The 18,646-nt window shown below is 41.7% G+C and overlaps 1 protein-coding gene across 2 annotated transcripts; it reads left to right on the top strand.

Moving 5' to 3' along the window:
- Window positions 1-107: 107 nt before the first annotated feature.
- On the top strand, window positions 108-18,291 carry RAC1 (Rac family small GTPase 1). Of its 2 annotated transcripts, XM_081889396.1 has the most exons (7): window positions 108-472; window positions 8,941-9,012; window positions 9,882-9,999; window positions 13,400-13,456; window positions 14,918-14,980; window positions 16,334-16,493; window positions 16,673-18,291. In XM_081889396.1, exons 1-7 carry the CDS (start codon window positions 438-440, stop codon window positions 16,801-16,803), a joined length of 636 nt encoding a protein of 211 aa, XP_081745522.1. In that variant the 5' UTR covers window positions 108-437; the 3' UTR covers window positions 16,804-18,291. The 2 variants fall into 2 exon arrangements, with proteins under 2 accessions (XP_081745522.1, XP_081745523.1); XM_081889397.1 differs by lacking the exon at window positions 13,400-13,456 and having other exon boundaries at window positions 116-472.
- Window positions 18,292-18,646: the final 355 nt, after the last annotated feature.

Below are 18,646 nucleotides of genomic sequence, written 5' to 3'. Positions count from 1 at the left end.
TGCTGACCCGAGTTTCCCCGAAGTCGTTCCGAGCGCGCCCGAAACGTGACGCTATTCCCTACCCCGCCCCCCCCACCTCCTCTCGCCGTCCAACTTCCGTCGGGGCTTGAGTGAGGCCAGGCCCAGCGAGACATTCCCGAAGGCGGTCCCGCCGATGAGGAGGGAAGAGGGCGAGGCCGCGAGGCCGGATGTGAGCGGAGCGGCCGCTTCCTGTTTCCTCACAGGCTCCGCTCGCCCGCCCCGCGCTTTGGGTGGTGGCCGTTGCTCCGGCGGCGCCGTGACCGTTTTCCCTCAGTCAACTTCCTCGCCTCCCACGGGAAAGAGCCGAGGCCCTTTGGGGATTTCCTCCTCGCTCTCCTCCCCGCCACGACGCCTCGCGGGCTCCTCGGCGAGCAACAGGAACCGGCGGCGACGACGACGAAGCAGCAGCCGCCCCGATGCAGGCCATTAAGTGTGTGGTGGTGGGAGACGGGTAAGTCGCCGCGGACCCCCGGGATAAGAGCCTCCTCCTCTCCCGTCCGGGCCTCCCGCATGTTTGGGTTGCCAGGGCCCTCGCCTCCAGCCGCCCGCCTCGGCAGCGGGAGGAAGAAGGGGGAATTCTGACTCAGGCGGGCCTGGATAGCGCAGGCTGAGGGGGCGACTTTTTCCTGCCGAGTGTAGGAGGCGCAGGAGGGGGAAGGTTTGCAGCGGAGTCCAATGCTGGATCTCTGGGATTATGAGAAGGGAATAGACTTTTAATATGCCCCCCCCAAAGAACCCCACGGTAATTGGGTTTTTTTCCTGTGCGCCTCCAAATACATGCATAAGCACAGCCCCCCCACCCCAACATAGAAGTCATTTCTGTGCCCCTACCCCCAATACATACACATGCACACTCCAGGAAGAATGGGCGTCTTGTGCCAAACCCTAATCTCCACTTGTCTTTCTGTGCCTTTTGGCTATGTGGGGTGGGGGTGGGGCGCTCTCTTCCCTGGACCCGAGCATGTGGAGTTTGGCTCTCCTCCCCACCCCCTGCCAAGTCTCTTAATTCTTCAATATAGTTCTGAGTAAACACAACTAGAATCCAGATGGTGCCACAGTGCTCAGTAGGACCTTACTTCCTTGTAAGAACTGAGGGTTGTAGCCCTAGTTGCCACCGTTTGTCCATGCAAGCTGGGCAGGACTTTGCGCCTGCAGTGATTTTGTCCAGCAAGGCTATCTTTACTTCAGGGTAACCCCCCCCCATAGAACTTAGTTTCATAAATGAGCGTGCGTAACATGCGTAAGTCTTGTGCTACTCCCAAGGAAGTGCATAGGATCGCCTCCCAGACCTGGACTGCTGCTTTCCCTTTCTCCTTTCTCCCCTTTATTAGCTGCTCCTAATATCAGGTATTCTTTCAACATGTAGTATGTGGTTAGTCCTGAGGAATTTCAGCACCCACCCTCTGATAACGCTGCTTCTACTAGGATGAAACTTAGGGTGCTTCCTGATGTTGGGGTGACTGCTGCTAAGAGCAGCCACTAGCCATTTGCTGTTGAGCAGCTTCTTGACAGAAGTGCCACAGAACTTTAAAGTATTCACCAACTCCAGCAGTAAGGAGAGGGCTGGGCATAGAGGGGAAATGACTACATTGCATCCAGCAGTTCTAGAGGTACCTATACAAAGGGAGGGGTTTCCTTCCATGGGAGGTGTGTTGGCAGCAACTGTGCTCCAAGACTTAAGGGGTCAGCATTTGCTTTTGTAGTAGAGGAAGGTAATCTCTGAAGAAATGCTTATGTACAATGAGACTTTAACATCTGGCTTTGCAAGTTTTGAACTGAGGCAATAATGTTATCTGTGTAGATTCCAGTGAGGTGTAGATTTCTTGCAATCATTAGATACGATTATGCTTCCAAAATACAGTGACTAGTCTTGTAGGCTTTGTATGAATTGCTTTTTGCCAGCTGTAGTATTGGTGTCAAACCTCTGCTTTGTTTTGAGGTTAACAAAGGAAACCCACTTCCTAAAATCATTCAGAAGTGGTTCAAGGCTGTGCTACCATGTATATTTTCTAGGTAGTAAATCTCATTGAATGAATTGGCTTGTTCCTAATGTTTGCTCAGAAGTAAGACATGTTGCTTGCTTGGAGCACTTGGGATGAATTTGGTGTAAAGTAAAAAAAAATAAGCATTTATATAACAATGACTTAAGCTAGTAACTTTCTGTCTCTGAAGTCTTCACTTTTCCCAAAACCTTCATACATAAATATGAAGGGGTAAGTGATCAACACATTTTTTGAATTTTTCACTAAGTTTAACTTGATACAAATTAACTTGTAGGGTTATTCGGTTGTTGTGTTTTTATATTGTGTTTTTATATTGTAATTTTGTTTTGTGAACTGCCCTGAGTCCGGGTATAGGGCAGTATATAAATTTAATAATAATAATACAAACAAACAAACAAACAAACAAACAGATAAACCTATTCTTCCCACGAAGAGCCCTGCTGGATCAGCCCAAAGGCTTATCTAGGCCAGTATTCTGTTTCCTATGGTGATGAACCAGATGCCTTTTGGAAAGCCCATAAACAGCACATGCAGGCAGAAACCCTCTCTGCTGCTGCTGTTCCTCAGCAACTTGGTATACAGATACCATATTTTTTGCGCTATAAGACTCACTTTTACCCTCCTAAAAAGGGGAACTGTGTGTGCGTCTTATGGAGCAAATGCAGGCTGTGCAGCTATCCCAGAAGCCAGAACAGCAAGAGGGATTGATGCTTTCGCTGCACAGCAATCCCTCTTGCTGTTCTGGCTTCTGAGATTCAGAATATTTTTTTTCTTGTTTTCCTCCTCCAAAAACTAGGTGCGTCTTGTGGTCTGGTGCATCTTATAGAGTGAAAAATACAGTAATATGCTTCTTCTGATCATAGACTTAGAAGATAGCCATTGTGACTAGTAGCCATTGATAGTCTTATTCTCCTCTTTTCTGCTTTGCCACCAACATAAGATGGCTTCAAATTACCAGATGGTTTTAACTTTCCACAACTTGTGGTAGTGAATTTCATAGTTTTAACAATGAACTTTATTTTGTGAGTCTTGAGTCTCCCACCATTCAGCTTCTCTGCAATTGAAGTTATGCCTACTTCAGTTTGTGTGTTTATATATTACTTATATAATTCCCTAACAGCCCTGTGAGTAGAATATATAGAGAGAGCTTCTTGGATCAATAGGGATTTAACTCCAGTTTCTACAGTCCTAGTCAAACATAAGGCTTCTCTTGGTTATTGTAGATTACAAAAACTTGGGTATAAGTGTATATATTTAGGTGATCCTACTAGTATTGGATTACACAGTGGTAATGTTTGCTTATTCCATCACATAACAGGTATGAAAATACATTTATGCACTGATAGTGCTCTATAAAGGTGTCACACACAAAGGAACCCCTTTTTGTTCTCCAAACTGATGTGACACATGGCTTCTGTTATAAAGATTATGCTAAAATGTATGTGTGTTTCAACTCTCTGGTGTTTTTCAATTATCAAGACAAGGCAGTTTCCATCATTTGTGTGTCTCTTTCCCCCCATCTTCTAGATGTCAGCTCAGAGGAGCATTGGAGGCCAGCTGGAAAACAAGACTAGTCTTATCCCGTTAGATATTTTTTTCAAATAGAAACAAAAATCCTGTGTTGTCTATAACTGAGCATTACCACAAATCTGTGTAGCTTCTCTGAGAAGTACAGATAACAGCTCTGCGTATCACCATTGCTATCTCCATGTAATATGATGTGTAGTTTAGTCTTCAGATTACAAATAAATCTGAAGATTCTTGTAAAATAACGGATGAAATATAATTCAAAGTATATGTATGAGGGCTGAAAGTCTAAAGATTGATGATAGCTCAGTAATTAGTTGAGCTTGATAGTAAGCCAGTCATTTTACCTGTCCGAGGAGATTACTTGGAACCCGTATTAGAAACTGAGATAGAAAAGCTAGGAGCCAAATGGCTTCTGGGACCTGGGTTGTGGGTGCCAAAACAGAATGTCTAGTTGCTATGGGGGGGCGTTGTCAGCAACACTTTTTATTTATTATTTTGATAAGCATGAAGTAATATGCAATTCACTTAAATGACACATTGTTAATATCACATTTTTATTAGAAATTCTTGATAAATGTTTAATTTGGTGTTTACAATAAAAATATTGGTACCATACTTCAGTTTTCAAAACACTACTCTTTATTGTTAAACTCCTTAACATATTGTCTATGCTTAACATATACTTTGAGGCTTCAAAGCACATACATTTCAGTAATCCTTGGAGAATGTGGATTATCTAGGCCCATTCTAGGTTGGATTTTGGCACTGAAACAGCCCTGATTGCCCTGATTGATAACCTGTATTGGGGGAATATGACCCTGTTGATTCACCTTGATCTCATGTTGACTTTTGGTACCATCAACAATGTGTATCGTCCAGGAGCAGTGTGGTGAGGTGGGAGTTGGAGGCATAGTGTTATGGTGGTTATGCTCATACCTACAATTCCACTACCACCCAACAGCATTTCTCTGACTTCTCCATGCATAGGATCTCCTACTTGCTTGTTCTGCCTCTTTCTTTGAACATAGACAGAGAAACCTTTAGTATTATTTTTAACCTCTCTTGCAAGCCTGAGCACATTCTGAACTTTGGCCACCGGACCTCCCCCAACTGTTGGTTACTAATGTATACTCCTCCTTAATGATATTTCCCCTTTCTTTCATTTCTTATGCATGCCCTTCTGAAATCTCAGCTCATCTGTATGCTCCTTATGTAGCCACACCAGTTTTTTTAGATACCTCCCGCTTTTCTTTCTTGTTGGAATTGTCTGCATTCAGTATTGCATCTTTAAGAAACTCACATCTTGGACTCCTCTTTGAGTATTTCTGACCATGATATATCAACCAGTAGTTTCTTAAGCTTTTTGAAATTGGCCTTCTTAAATTCCAGAATATATGTCCAACTATACTCTGCTTTCCCTTTCCTCTGTATCATGAAACCCAAGAGGACATAATCACTTCCTCCAGTGTTCCTAGTACTTCCACTTTATCAATCAGTTCCTCCCTGTTGGTGAGGAATAGGTCCAAGATAGATGACCCCCTTGTTGCTTCTTCCATCTTCTGGGAAATGAAATGGTCATTGAGGAAATGGAGAAATTTGGTGGACTTAACATTCTTGGCCGAGTTTTAATCCCAACAGATGTCAGGGTAGTTGAAGTCTCCCATGACTACTGTATCTTTCATTTTTGAATGTTTGGTAATCTGCTATAGAAAAGCATCATCCAAGTCTTCAGTCTGGCTTGAAGGCCTATAGCAGACACAGTAAGGCCACTGTTGTTTCCCTCTCCTATGATTTTTACCCATACACTCTCAATTTGCTTTCCATGTTACAAGTTATGGATCTCTTCACAAGTGTACATTTTCTTTACCTATAATGCTGCTACTCCTCCCTTCCTGTTTGGTCTATTCCTTTTGAATAGGTTATTCATTCTGAATGTAGGTATAGGCATGTAACAGTTTCTTGGTGAGAATTGGGATAGTGTGGAAAGATGGGTGGATTTGGATAGGAGTAGTTAGGAGAGTATGCAGAAATCCTGATTACTGACACCAGAAGTTCCATTTCTGTTTTTTTGAGTTCTGAGGCTCTATTCTCCAACAATAAGAGCTTACAAGTTAAATATGAAAGTGAAATTTTCAGGAAGCTGTATATTCCCACAAATTTCCCATCTCTGTGCCATAGTCACAAAACTTTTTCATACCATCCATTGGCTCATTGGAAGAAAAATGACTTAATGTATGTAACCCATGTACAAACGTCTTGTTATAATAATATTACTATCAAGAGGCTAATATTTTACAGTGAAATATTTTGTTTTAGGACTAACTTGTGACACACAACACAGTTCACTTGAGGGTATTTGAATAAACCATATTATGGTAATAAAAAAAGTGCATGTAAAAGCTTTGTTTTGTTTTGAAATCTGGGGAATATTTTTTTTAAACAAAACTAGAAAGTTATTGCAGAGTAGGAAGGAAATGCTATCTTTATTTAAAGCTTTCTAATCATGCCATCAAATTATTAATTTGGTTAGTGCAAGTAGGTCAGGCAGAGCATAGCTGAAACAATGGTCACCTAACTTACAACTTTCTGACTTAATTCTATGCTTTAAAAAGTTGCACATCTAGCACATACATTTTTCCATAGAGAGGAGTTGGGTTTACTGAGGCTATTCAAAGCTTTACATGTACAGTACTTGAATTGAGTGAATCATTACGAAGTCTAAGGAGATGAAACCTTCATTTTGGAGCGGAATATCTGCAGAACTGATTCATAGGGCAAAGAGCCAGCAAACTGAGAAGGCAGGAAGCCTAGAATTGAAGAACTGTAGAGCTGAGGCCGGTGGGACCTGTTTGTTCTTGTTGGCATCTCTTTATTAGTTTTAGTGGAATTGCCTGGTGTGCTTATGGAGCCAGGGCAGAGACAGCTCTTGATCCTTCTGTGCTAGACTTGAAATCTTTCACCACTTCTTTCCAGAATGTGTTTGAGTGGTTTTGTTCTGCTTCTTCAAATTAAGCCATGGTTTAAAATAAACTGGTTTAATATGACATGCAGATCAACTATTATGCGTTCAGATTCCTGTGTTTTCTTGATAATAAAATTCAGGCTTTTCTGCCATACTCCCTGACCCTGAAATATATCTGTGCTGTGTGGTACTGTCTTAGCTAAAATCAAATTTGTGCACATTTGTGTGTGAATATATGCTACCTTACTGGCATTGGTCTCAAGGCGCTGGACCAGCTCAGGTCCTACTTCACTCTTAGTGTTGCATGCATGCTCTTTCCTGGCTGTCCCTTCCTGATTCTTGGCTGTTGTGGGGAGAAATTAATAAATAAACCAGAGACTACTTTAATGTGGCATCTCTCTGATCTCAGAGGATGATACCTGAGATTCTGCATTCACATAAATGAAATGGTGAGATCCCGCCATTGATATACTTTGCCCTGTGGCAAGGGATCTTTCTTGGATACAGCTCTGAGGTGAACTATTGTCTGGATAGGTCTGCTATATTCCAAGCTTTGAAATGTGTGCAACAGGCTGTTCAAAGGAGTGCTAAGATACATAACCACACCTGGCAATGCCTGATTTCTCCACAAATGTCTATTATGCTTTGTGCTTACACAGTGACTTTCATCTTCAGAGCACTTTGCAAACACTAGTAATTGCAAAGCAATTACCTCACCACTCAAGTTAAGAAAGCTGAAGAGACTGTGACCTGGAGCTGGGATTGCAAGTTGAAAAGTTCTTCTGGTATTGAATTTAAGTGGTTAAACTGTCTTCTGAAAGTTTAACAGTTCTTCAAACTGGGCTAGCATGTCACTGAATACCAGTTGCAGGTGGGGGAGAGATAATAGTGCAGGAGAGTTAATGCTTTTTCATGTTCTGCCTGTGGGCTTCCTAGAGCCCTCTTGTTGAGGGGAACACTGCTGAACTAGAAGGACCTTTAGTCTGATCTAGCAGGATGTGTATGTTCCCTCTTTCTTACAAATCTGAAGTTTTTAAAGAAACAAACAAAGCTAGAAGAAACAGGAGGAAGGAGCAATAGCCAGTGGATTTCAGAAGACAGTTTAACAATTTAAATTCACCATTAAATATCATCATTGCCAAATCGGGAGCCAAAACGTTAGAGAACTAAGCTGTTCGAAAACCAAGGTACAACTGTATTGGTTTAATAAGACTCAAAATTAACCCTGGAAGTCTTAAATTACATTTAAACCAATAACATAGAGGCTTAGAACAAGCAACAATCCTAAACTAACTTTAAATTGTGGATTAAAATCTTGGCTTTTTCCATACCTGGTAACCATAGTTTCCTGGTCTAGATGTTACCTGAAGATTACCTGGCCATGTGAAGTATGAAGAAGTGATAATGTTTGGGAAAGTACATGGATGGAGCACACACATCTGCTTCCCCAACATGAGGCTTGTTAACTATTATTTGATGACCAAAATTCAGATATACCATGTAGAGAGATGTTTACAATGCCATTAAGCTGCAGCTGCACAGGTTATAGCAAGAAATTGGAAAGCTGAAGATCAGGGGTAGGCAACCTAAGGCCCATGGGCCACAAGCGACCCACGGGAGTCATTCAACTGGCCCCCGAGCCGCCCGCTCAGTGAGTCCCCGTGCGCTGTGCTAAACTGGCGCAGCACGGGGACTTTCTTCCGCAGTGCCGGAAATCGCCAGCGCGCACACGCAATCCAGCCCACAGATGAATCTGTACCAGTGAACCGGCCCAGGCGAAGTAAACCTTGCCGACCCCTGCTGAAGATGGAGGAACATGTCAATAATGGAAAATTTTAATAGGGGAATAAAATGTAATGGGAAGATTAACAGAGCAAAGATTGAATGAGACAAACAAACATGGAAGATAATTTCATATGGTGGTGGTACAGATTCATTCTCTAATCAAGAACTAGTGAAATTGGGATCTCAACACCAACTTCACAAAAACGGTTCTGGAGAAACTTGATAGGTTGAGATGATGACTTCATTATTTGTACCCCACCCATCTGGCTGGGTTGCCCCAGCCACTGTGGGTGGATTCCAACAAATATAAAAGCAAAATAAAACATCAAACATTAAAAACTTCCCTGAACAGGGCTGCCTTCAGATGTCTTCTAAAAGTCAGATATTTATTTCCTTGACATCTGATGGGAGGGTGTTCCACAGGGCAGGCGCCATACTGAGAAGGCCCTCGGAGCTAATTCCATGTAGCTTCACTTTGCATTCTGGGGGAACCACCAGAAGGCCCTCGGAGCTGGATCTCAGTGTCTAAACCAGAGATGAAACAATGCACTTCTCTTCACATTTCCCCTATATATTATGAAAATAAAGATTATCATGTGAATGGGCTCTTATCAGGACTTTTTCTTTCTCTCTTAACAGTGCTGTAGGTAAAACATGCCTACTCATCAGTTATACAACCAATGCATTTCCTGGAGAATATATACCCACTGTGTAAGTATTTCCTTTTGTATCTTTAGCACTTTTTCATGTCCAAAGGGCTGTAGAGCACTTGACTTGCCTCTTTTTACAATAGTGAAGTGAGGTAGGTTGAGCTGAAGGAAATTGTATCCAAGGACACCCAATGAGCTTGGTAGCTGATCATGAGTTGGACTTGCATCTCTGACCCACTGGTTCACAGCCATAAACACACAGCTAATTGTTCAAACCTTGTAAGCAGCAGTCTGTGACACCCGTGTGCTTTGAATTAGTTGGCTCCTAGCTGTGCATGTTACATGTTTAAAAGTCATGTATATGTCAGAAGAAAAGGTGTGTTTACCTCAGTCATATTATATGTCTGAAAGGGTGTATTTGCCAGAGGCTGAGGATATGCATAGGTGATGGGAAATGTGTCTGGCCCTTTGTAACCAGAGAAACAACCCTTTAAATAGTATTTCAGTCCTACTGTCTACAAACAAGGGAGTAGTATTATGCTTGCCTGCCTGTGAAAAGCTAGCATATCTGGAAAAAAGTTATTTTCATGCAATATTAAAAAGCATGCAAGGTATAGGATTTGGGGGAAGCTACATTAACTGAAGCAAATAAGGACTGCAGAAGAGCAAAGTCATGGACTTACATAAATCCCATTTGCTGTAATGAGACTTGCTCAGGAGTCGTTCCTAGTGGATTAAGCCTCATGTGACAAAACATTTTAAAGTGTTTTATATATGTGAAATACACATACGTGGCACCTAAAACTAAGTGGAGAAGGTGCCATGCAAATCCCTTTAGGTGATAATCCTGCTCTAAAGTGACAGCAGTGTGATGCACAGAGGGATAGGGTTTAAAGAAAATACACTTAACTTTCCCCCCTCACTCCGTAGCTTCGACAATTATTCTGCCAATGTGATGGTTGATGGAAAGCCAGTCAATCTGGGCTTGTGGGATACAGCTGGACAAGAGGACTATGACAGACTACGCCCGTTATCTTACCCGCAGACAGTAAGCTTTTATAGTGGATGATTTGACGTGTGTGTGTGTGTGTGTGTGTGTGTGTGTGTCTCTAATTGCAGGCTTGCAGAAGATTAAGGATGCTTTCACTTTGAGTGTAAAATGTGCTGAACCAACATGCCAAGACACTTATCAAACTGCACAGGGACTATGGTGAAGCCTGCATTAATCCTTGCTAGTCTAAGCAGGGGCTAGTAGCAGCTATGTGAGAAGCAGAGTTCAAAAGAACAATTGTTGAGCAAACTCTTCCCATTAATTGGTGTCTGTCTCTTGGTAACTTTCCGACCAGTTCTAATTTACCGCTGCAATCCCAAGCCAGCTGTGTTAGACACTGGCAGCTGAAGAAATCTGACTGAGCTCCTAGAAACGCCTCTTGTGTAAGTTCACGTCAAGAGCATTTTCAGGTGTAATGTCTTGCACAGCCAGTTGAGCAGGTGGTACCGGATCATCATGTCTGAACAACAACATGCCTGCACAAATTTCTTTCACAGGTTCTTTTCAGACATGATCTCGTGCTGCCAGCCAAACATGAAAGTAACTTCATCTTTACTTGGCTGTGCAGCATTACCATGTCTGAAGCCATCCTGATGTAATTCTTGTGCATAAGCTTTTACTTCTGCATGATGACTCATTTGTTTCTATGGGGCTTGTGAAGGTGAGCTTCCGGTGGGTGTCAAAATCTCTAATCCTTAATAAGCAGGTTCTGTAATTGCAAACTCCTTAATGCAAAAGCTTTCTGCCTCCTTACTGCTATTTAACCACTGTTGCTAACGTTACATTTTTCACATGCTCTAAAATGTTTAGCTTGCTTGTCCTGTGGAGTTGTTGCTCTGCTGCTCCCATTTTTTTTAGAATGGAATTTGAGACTGCATTTGTAGTTTCCCCTCCAGAACAATCCATTCCTTCCTTTGGCTGAGCTCGTTGTTCAAGTTTCTGATTTAGCACAGTGTCCATTGGATCTCAAGGCTGAACGGCATTGCCGAAATAGTTACAGTGAATCTGTGCTGTGCTTAGAATATTCCAGAACAACGCCACTGTTAAATAATCTAGGGTACAAAATAGTTTCATCAGCAAGGCCCTTGATGGGAGGTCAGCAACCCAGCTAAAAAGCAGCCTTTGTTCATTCTTGCTGTTCAGGCACAGTCTGACACTATCATTGCTAAGCACTGGTGTTCAGCTTTTCACTGGGGGGCAAGAGATGAATTGTGACACAGGGGCTCATTTAAATGAAAATGTGAGCAAGGTTATAGCTCTGAAATGAGGAGATGTGGATGGCTGTAGTAGGGGCAAAATGTATTGGCAGCACTGGGCATGAATTATATTGGCAGCCTCCTTGCATGTTGCCTTCTGAATTGCTCTTGTGCTGCCATTTGTCCGTTCCTGCTGTTGGTGTCAGGAAGTACAGAATGAATGATGAGCGACTACTGTATCTCAGCTCTTCCAAAATCCACTTCCCCAAAGATACTAATTACTCAGATTAATTCCTTGTTCTTAGCTAGCCTTTGTTTTTCTCCTATATGATAGTTTAAGATTGGTTTGATTTCAAGTGAAGAATTTATTGTTTAATGAATTGTGTTATAACAAAACTTCATTGCACATAAATAAAATCAAAAATTAAATAAAACCACACCCATAATAAAAGCAAACAAGCAACAGAACAGGGTGTATATAAGTAATCTGTTTGTAAGAACATCCCAATACATAGGGACATTTTGATGGGTAACCGCATTTGCTGCATTAAATTTTGAACTTGCTTTCTCTGCAGCTCCAGCAAATCTTGCAGCTCTGAATGGAACATATTGCTCTCTGTTAGACAGGAAGCAAATAATTTCCCCTAAATCTTCAGTAATGGCCAAACCTACAGTGGTTCACTGAATTTCTTCCTGATTGTTTTTTGGTTTACAGTTTTGCCCTGTGCACAGACTGAGAGTGAAAGTCTCTTTTCATCATCGCATTCATGCTGTGGAATTGTCACTGATTGTGGAAAAAAGTTGAGCAAGAGCACCCTCTGCTCCTTATGGCTCAGCAGAAATTCAAACAGAGACTTCTCAAGTCATAAGAACAGCTTTTAAAATGAATAGATAATGGTTCAGGGACTTCAGAGAAAGGGAGCAGCGCTTTTTCCTAGTGCTTTCAATTAATGCAAAAATTAACTCTTGCCATCCAAGAAAGTTAAAAAAAAAATGCCAAGCTCTTAGTACTGTGACCTTTCCCAGCTTGGTTCATGAACTACTTTACATTTCTGAAAAAATCAGATTTTGTTCCTTGTATCTGCTCATGTGCTCTGTGAAACAGCAAAATAGGGCCTTTTCTTTTCAGGGCTTGAGACTAAGGGGCTGGCAATACATTCTCATTGGCTATATTGCTGCTTCCAAGAGAGCTGCCGGAAAAGCCAGAAGGAAAACAAAAAGGGGTTCTTTGTTCCAAGAGAGACTCCAGAGTGCAGAGTGACTCATCTGGGGCAACCACAAAATCATGAGGAAGAAGCACACCTCAAACGTGCAGCTGAGTTGCTGTGTTTAAGCCTTGATGAAAAGAGATCAGTGACTGTAGTGTCCAAGTGTCTGTTCTACTTGGATTTGCTGGCTTGTCCTCTGTTAACAGGCCAGATGCAAATTAAAGATGAATGAAGTGCTATAGCACCTAGAGAACAAATCATCTTTCCAAGGATAAAGTTGCCTAAAGACTTGGATATTGCAAACCTAAATCACCTTTCCGTGCTTTGAAACCAAAATATTTAGCTACTTTCCAGACATGCTCATGCAAATACACACTTGGAAGTTCAAGGAAGGGCATTGCAATGCTTTGGGCCAAATGTGATGACGCCTATAACATCCTGTGCCTCTAGCAATTGGCAGAGCTTTCCTATTGCAATTAAGACAGATTTCTTAGAAAGTTCTGCAAATGCACCATTTTATAATAAATTCTCAATATCCTTATTGGGGTTCCATGATTTCAGTAGAACTTAACTTCCAAGTAAAGCATGCTTAATGCTGTTGCGCTTGGAGTTACATGTTCAGTTGACCTGCAAAGGCAGTGCCCCAGCTCAGAAAACATGTATCTGTGGGGGGCATGCCCAAAGGCTTCCCTGCATCAAAAAATTAACTCCCCTGAAAATCAATAAAAACATTTTTTTAAAAAAACTCAACCTCTTCACATATAGAAAAGAACTCAGCTTAGAACACTTCAGAAAAACCAGCTTCCTTCGGGTAAAGGAGAGATGATTGATTTTTATATAGAGGAAGATTTCATTCGCGGTTCGCTCACATCCAATTCTGACATAGTACATCCCCATGAGGACTGTATTATGTTGACATTACAGGAGTGAAAAATGATGAGCAAAGGGCTTATAAGTCTCTCCTAATCTTAAGTTGTTTCATGCTATTACTAGGTTGAAGGAACGAATGGTAAGGAATTAACTCCCAGGGTGAAACGTCAACCGTTCTGCGTATGTAAAACTTTCAACCATTATGCTCCAAGCTCTTTCATCTTCTTTTGCTGCTTCTCCTGCTGCCATAATACTGGCTCCCCATATTTTGGTGTCCCTATCCACCTTACGGTCCCAAACATCCTTTGAATTTCTGCTTCTCTTAAAAGTAAACGTGTTATTTAACAAACCACAGCTGTCGCATCAGACCAGATTCTTATTGTACCAAGGACATTTACTTCAAAAGGCTTCAGCTAGTCCTTTTTCCTGAATGGGAAAACCACAGAGTGTCTGGGATTGGTGGAAGGCGAAAAGGACAAGAGGCACTTCGGTATCTGGCAAGCTGGAGGAGCTGCAGAGGGGCTATGGGAGCACATGAGTTTACAGCACTGCTCTTCACCAGGTGTCCTGCTGCATGGATAATTATTGTTGCAAGCGCTAAACTCTGGAGGTGTCAAGGTGCTGACCTAACAGCCTGGAGCTGCAACCCAATCAACTAACACTCCAAAGGGCCTCTGATTCTTTGGTGGCCAAGTTGTTACCTGTACGTGGGGTAAACTGGAAGGAGGGGTAAACTGCGTGAAGGAGGCTAGAGCAGAAAATAGGACTTTCCCAGTGTGAAGAGTTAAGCAGGCGCTCGCAAATGGAACTTGGGTGCGCAAGACTTGTTGGGAATGAATGACAGCTGACCACCACTTTAGCTTGTGTAAAACTGTCCCCATTAGCTTCTAAGACTAGCAGCCTTATATCAGCAGAGACCTACTTAAGGGCGAGGTGTACTAACTGCTGCATCTTAAGATGTTATGTTATCCTGAATTTGAGTGCCAGGAATTTCAGAGCACTTGGAGCAATGAGGCAGGGTTGGTCTATTACACAAATGGCTGCTCTTGTCCGTTTCTTGAAATAGGCAGTGCCTTTGTTCTAGGTAAGTCACCAGCCCCCAACTTCCCCTGGTCTGTAAGAGAAGAACTGGGTTAGTAATAGTAAAATTGAAGATGCAGCCTCAAATATACTTGCTAGGAAGTAAATCCTCATGAACTCTGGGGTGTGCTTCTCGGAAAGCATATTTAAATATTATGCTTCTAAGCAGCATAAAAGAGGCATATTATATTTCCAGTTTGTGGCCAGATTAGCAACCTTATTGGGATTAGAGGAAACAGCAACAATTTCCCCAGGAGATTCCTAAAGTAGTGAGCCAAATGATTTGAGTGCATAAATTAATAGGTTAGAAGGTAACTGAGATACAGGGTTAGGATTCAGGCTGCTAAGTTCTTCCAGGATTTTCTCGTTTTAATATTGCATTGCAGCTTTAACTGGAAAGAAAAAAGAGGTTCTGGGGCTCCTATGCTGCTGGCTCAGCTTGCTGTCCATTAGCAACTGGAAATGTCCACGAGTGGAACTAGAAGTCTGATTATATGGCAAAGTCATTATATCTGGAAAGTAACCACCAGAGACTAAGATTCTTAAAATACTGTTTTTCAGGATGTTTTCTTAATTTGCTTTTCGCTTGTGAGTCCTGCATCCTTTGAAAATGTCCGTGCAAAGGTGAGTGAAAAACATTTGTCTTTTATTCCCTTGGGAGATTTCCCACAAATTTTTAACCTTCATTATTTTACAGCAGTAAAATAAATTAGTGGTTTGGTTTGTTTGTTTCTGTTTTGTTTTTAATAAAGTCTTCAAATTAAAACTGCAAGAGTGTTCGTTTATAAAAGGAATATTTCAGGTTGAATATACATAACTGCTATTTTAAACATAAGTGGTTGGATTTTGTTTGTTATTAGTTCTGCAGCATTTGAGAACTATTTTTTAAAAAAATAAAATATGAATGCCCAAAGTGTCAGAATGCCAAATTTTGATACTTTGGGCTGCTGTCATTTGAAAGGCAACTGGAATGCAAGAGTCACTTTTTCACCTGCAAAAATCATGTTGGTAGTTCCATTTTTTAAAATTATTATTATTCATAATTATTATTATTAATTTATTTATAAAACAAAATTGGTATCAACCCCACTGCCATTTTGTGTTAGCATCAAATGTGAAAGTTTATGGCAAACCTCATTTTGAGTAAGATATAATAAAGCTATTAGTCAAGATTGTTGGACGATGCAACTACTTCCTCAGAATGTTTCTGGCTTTTGGAACGAAAACCCTTTGAGAGAATTGCTGGGTAGCCATTCTACCTGGATGCAGCAGGATGAGAGAGAGACCTACACAGCTCTCACCCATCAGCTTGGCTGGAACCAACTGTCATTTGGCTTCTCTCCCTGAACTGTGTCCTTATTTTGTTGGCCCCCTGGGGGACATCGATTGTGCTGTAAAATTTATTTTGTAAAAATAAAATAAATAATAGTGCCAGTCCTCTTTGTTTTTCCAGTCCCCCCTCCATTCCTTTTATATCATGTCTGTCTGGTTGTAAGCTACAGGTAGGATCTATGCATCATCCTAGAAAACGTCAGGTGCATTATAAATAAATCTAGCTGTTCCTGACTGGTGGATTGGATCTCAGAGCTGTTCTAGCTGACGAAAGGGAAAGGCTGGGTCCTGGGAACTGATCTGCTCTGTTTTGGGGGCTCCTGCTTAGAAGTAGAGGGGGTGGCTCTTAAGCTTGTTTAATGCATCATTTGGTATCCTCATTTGGTATCCTCTTTTTCTAGGATGAAGCATAGATCCTGCCTGTAGCTTACAACCAGACAGACATGATACAAAAGGAATTGGGGGGGGGGGACTGGAAAAACAAAGAGGACTTATCATTTGGCATACAGTTGGTCATGCCTAATACTTGCAGACAAATGATGTGAATTTCAACCCAATGAATACCTGTATTTTTGTTTCATATTCTTAATATGCATGCTCTGTCTGCATATACAGAGAAGCTAATCGCCCCCTTTTTCCTTCCAGTGGTATCCAGAAGTGCGACACCATTGCCCTAACACTCCCATCATCCTAGTGGGAACCAAACTTGACCTCCGAGATGACAAAGACACCATTGAAAAGCTGAAGGAGAAGAAGCTGACTCCCATCACCTACCCACAAGGCCTTGCCATGGCAAAAGAGATTGGTAGGGCTTTGATTTAGCTGTGTGAGCGCTAATAGAACCTAAATTCAGCTGAAGGGCTGTGGAATTTGGGTCTCAGTGGGTGGAGGACGGACTTCAGCCTCCGTTTTGACTTGCTATTCCTTGGGGTTGGGGTGTTTGGATTTCTAAGGAGCTCAGATTTGTTCCGTTTTTTTCTGCAGGTGCGGTAAAATACCTAGAATGCTCAGCACTTACACAGCGAGGCCTCAAGACAGTCTTTGACGAAGCTATTCGAGCAGTTCTCTGCCCCCCTCCTGTAAAGAAGAGGAAGAGAAAATGTCTGCTACTCTAATGCAGTCCCCAGTCCCAGCCCCTTCCTCAGAACCTTCTGTGCTTTGCTTGGAACAATGGAGCATTCACAACAATGCCAAGTTCTTCTGTTAAAAAAGATTAGTTCTCTTACATCAAGAATTTTGAACCAATCATCACTATCTCTTTCCCCTTTGTTTAAAAAGTTAGATTTTGTTTTTCTTCTACTAAAGATATCCTTTTTTTAAAAAAGACAAACCTATATAAAGCCTTATTTTCCCAAGTCCCTTTGCTCAGATTAATCGAGTGTTGCCAAATTACCTGCTCATCTATGTTGTATTGTTGTGCTTTGTAGATGGAGCACGAAACCTGTTGTTTTTTTTAAAAGACAAACAGGTGTCTTTAAATATACTAATGTTTTATTAGGAATTGCAAAACTTTATAGGTTTCCCTTCCAATATCCTATTGGTAGGAAAATGCTGCTGTTTAATACACTCATCCAGCTGATGGTCTTAGTATCTTTCTTTCATGCCTGAACTACCGCAATAATTGACAGCATACAGATTCCCTCTTTTTTAAATTAAAAAAAAAAGTTTTCCTGTTTGTTAAGGACTGTGATTTAAACTTTTCCTTGAAATGTATTGTCTTCCTTGAAAGCAGTATATTGCTTTGATTGGTGAAAGATGCCTGGATTGGTCAAGGGAAACTGCCCAACAGTATTTTGACACTGTAAAGATCAATTTACACTACATTGTCCACAAGTTGGTTAAACTCAGTGGATTTCTCTCTTGTCTAATAAAACCAGTAAACTGAAACCCTCTGTTGCAACTAAGCAGTAACTGAAGGGGGAAGGTTGGTATTTTTTTATGGATCACTTGTTTGCATTTTCCAGTGCTGCATTCATTTTGCTACAATTTTGAACTGGTCATTCCCTCACATGTTCTTGCTAGATGCTTTATTGTAGAATCTTCTTCCTGAGCAATATAACTTGTATTTTAAAACCTTTCTGATATATTTGCATTTTTTTTGTAGTTTAGATATATTCAAGCATAGCCTTGTTTCTGTCCCCCCCCCTTCTCCTGTCATAATAGTATACATGCTTTTTTGAAAGGCTTCCTTTAGTCTTCAGGGGACTTGATGTAAAAATCATGTTCAGCAGATTTACCACTTCTAGTACTTTTTTTATATTTCACACCACCTTAATCACCTTCCTTTAATGTCACCATTTGCCAGGTAACCTGATGCTGTAATTTTACTAATGCTGACATCGCCCCTTCGACCTCGCCTCCTGTTGATTGATCTAGTAATGGCAGTTGGTATGTGAGGTTCTGTAACCTAGTGCTAACCATGTTCCATACATCCCAGATGCTGGCAAGAACACAACATTGAGCTACAACCTTTCAACTACTAGAACAAAAAAAATAAAAATAAATGGAGTTTGCAAGATTGTGAAGTTTTTACATTGATCTTTTTGGTAATGCAATTTAGCAGTATGTTTTGCATGTATGACTTAATAAATTTCTTGAATCACGCTGGTGGTCGAGCTTGAATTTGTGAACTGAATTCATATATTGCAGAGGTTTTCAACTTTTTTGAATCCACGGCTCCCTTGACTACCTTCTTTCTGCAGCACCCCTATGAGGCTCAGGGGCCCAGTTATGTCAGCCCTTGCCTGCAGAGCTGGCAGCCTCTCACCCTTTTTCAGACACCCTCCCTTGTGGAGGAGGCTCTCTCTTCTTCCCTCCCCTCTCCTTGGGAGTCCTCTGGGCAGCCACTGCTGCCGCCCCTGATCTCTGAGCTGCCCCCCCTGCCCCAAAGAGAGGTACCTCCTCACACTGCCCCACAGGGGCCTGGGACTTGTCTGTCCATTCCCTACAGAGTAAGGG

The sequence above is a fragment of the Podarcis melisellensis genome, assembly GCF_964234715.1.
Source record: "Podarcis melisellensis genome assembly, chromosome: 14".
Lineage (NCBI taxonomy): Eukaryota > Metazoa > Chordata > Lepidosauria > Squamata > Lacertidae > Podarcis > Podarcis melisellensis.
The sequence above is the reverse complement of the archived record's forward strand: the minus strand, read 5'-3'. Positions and strand labels throughout refer to the sequence as shown.

Excerpts from the sequence above, each read along its gene's own strand:
- RAC1 (XM_081889396.1), top strand. The coding sequence starts at position 438 with ATGCAGGCCATTAAGTGTGTGGTGGTGGGAGACGG. Across the intron at positions 10,000-13,399 it reads CGTTATCTTACCCGCAGACA|GTTGAAGGAACGAATGGTAA; the intron begins GTAAGCTTTTAT and ends TGCTATTACTAG. Across the intron at positions 13,457-14,917 it reads TGAAACGTCAACCGTTCTGC|GATGTTTTCTTAATTTGCTT; the intron begins GTATGTAAAACT and ends ACTGTTTTTCAG.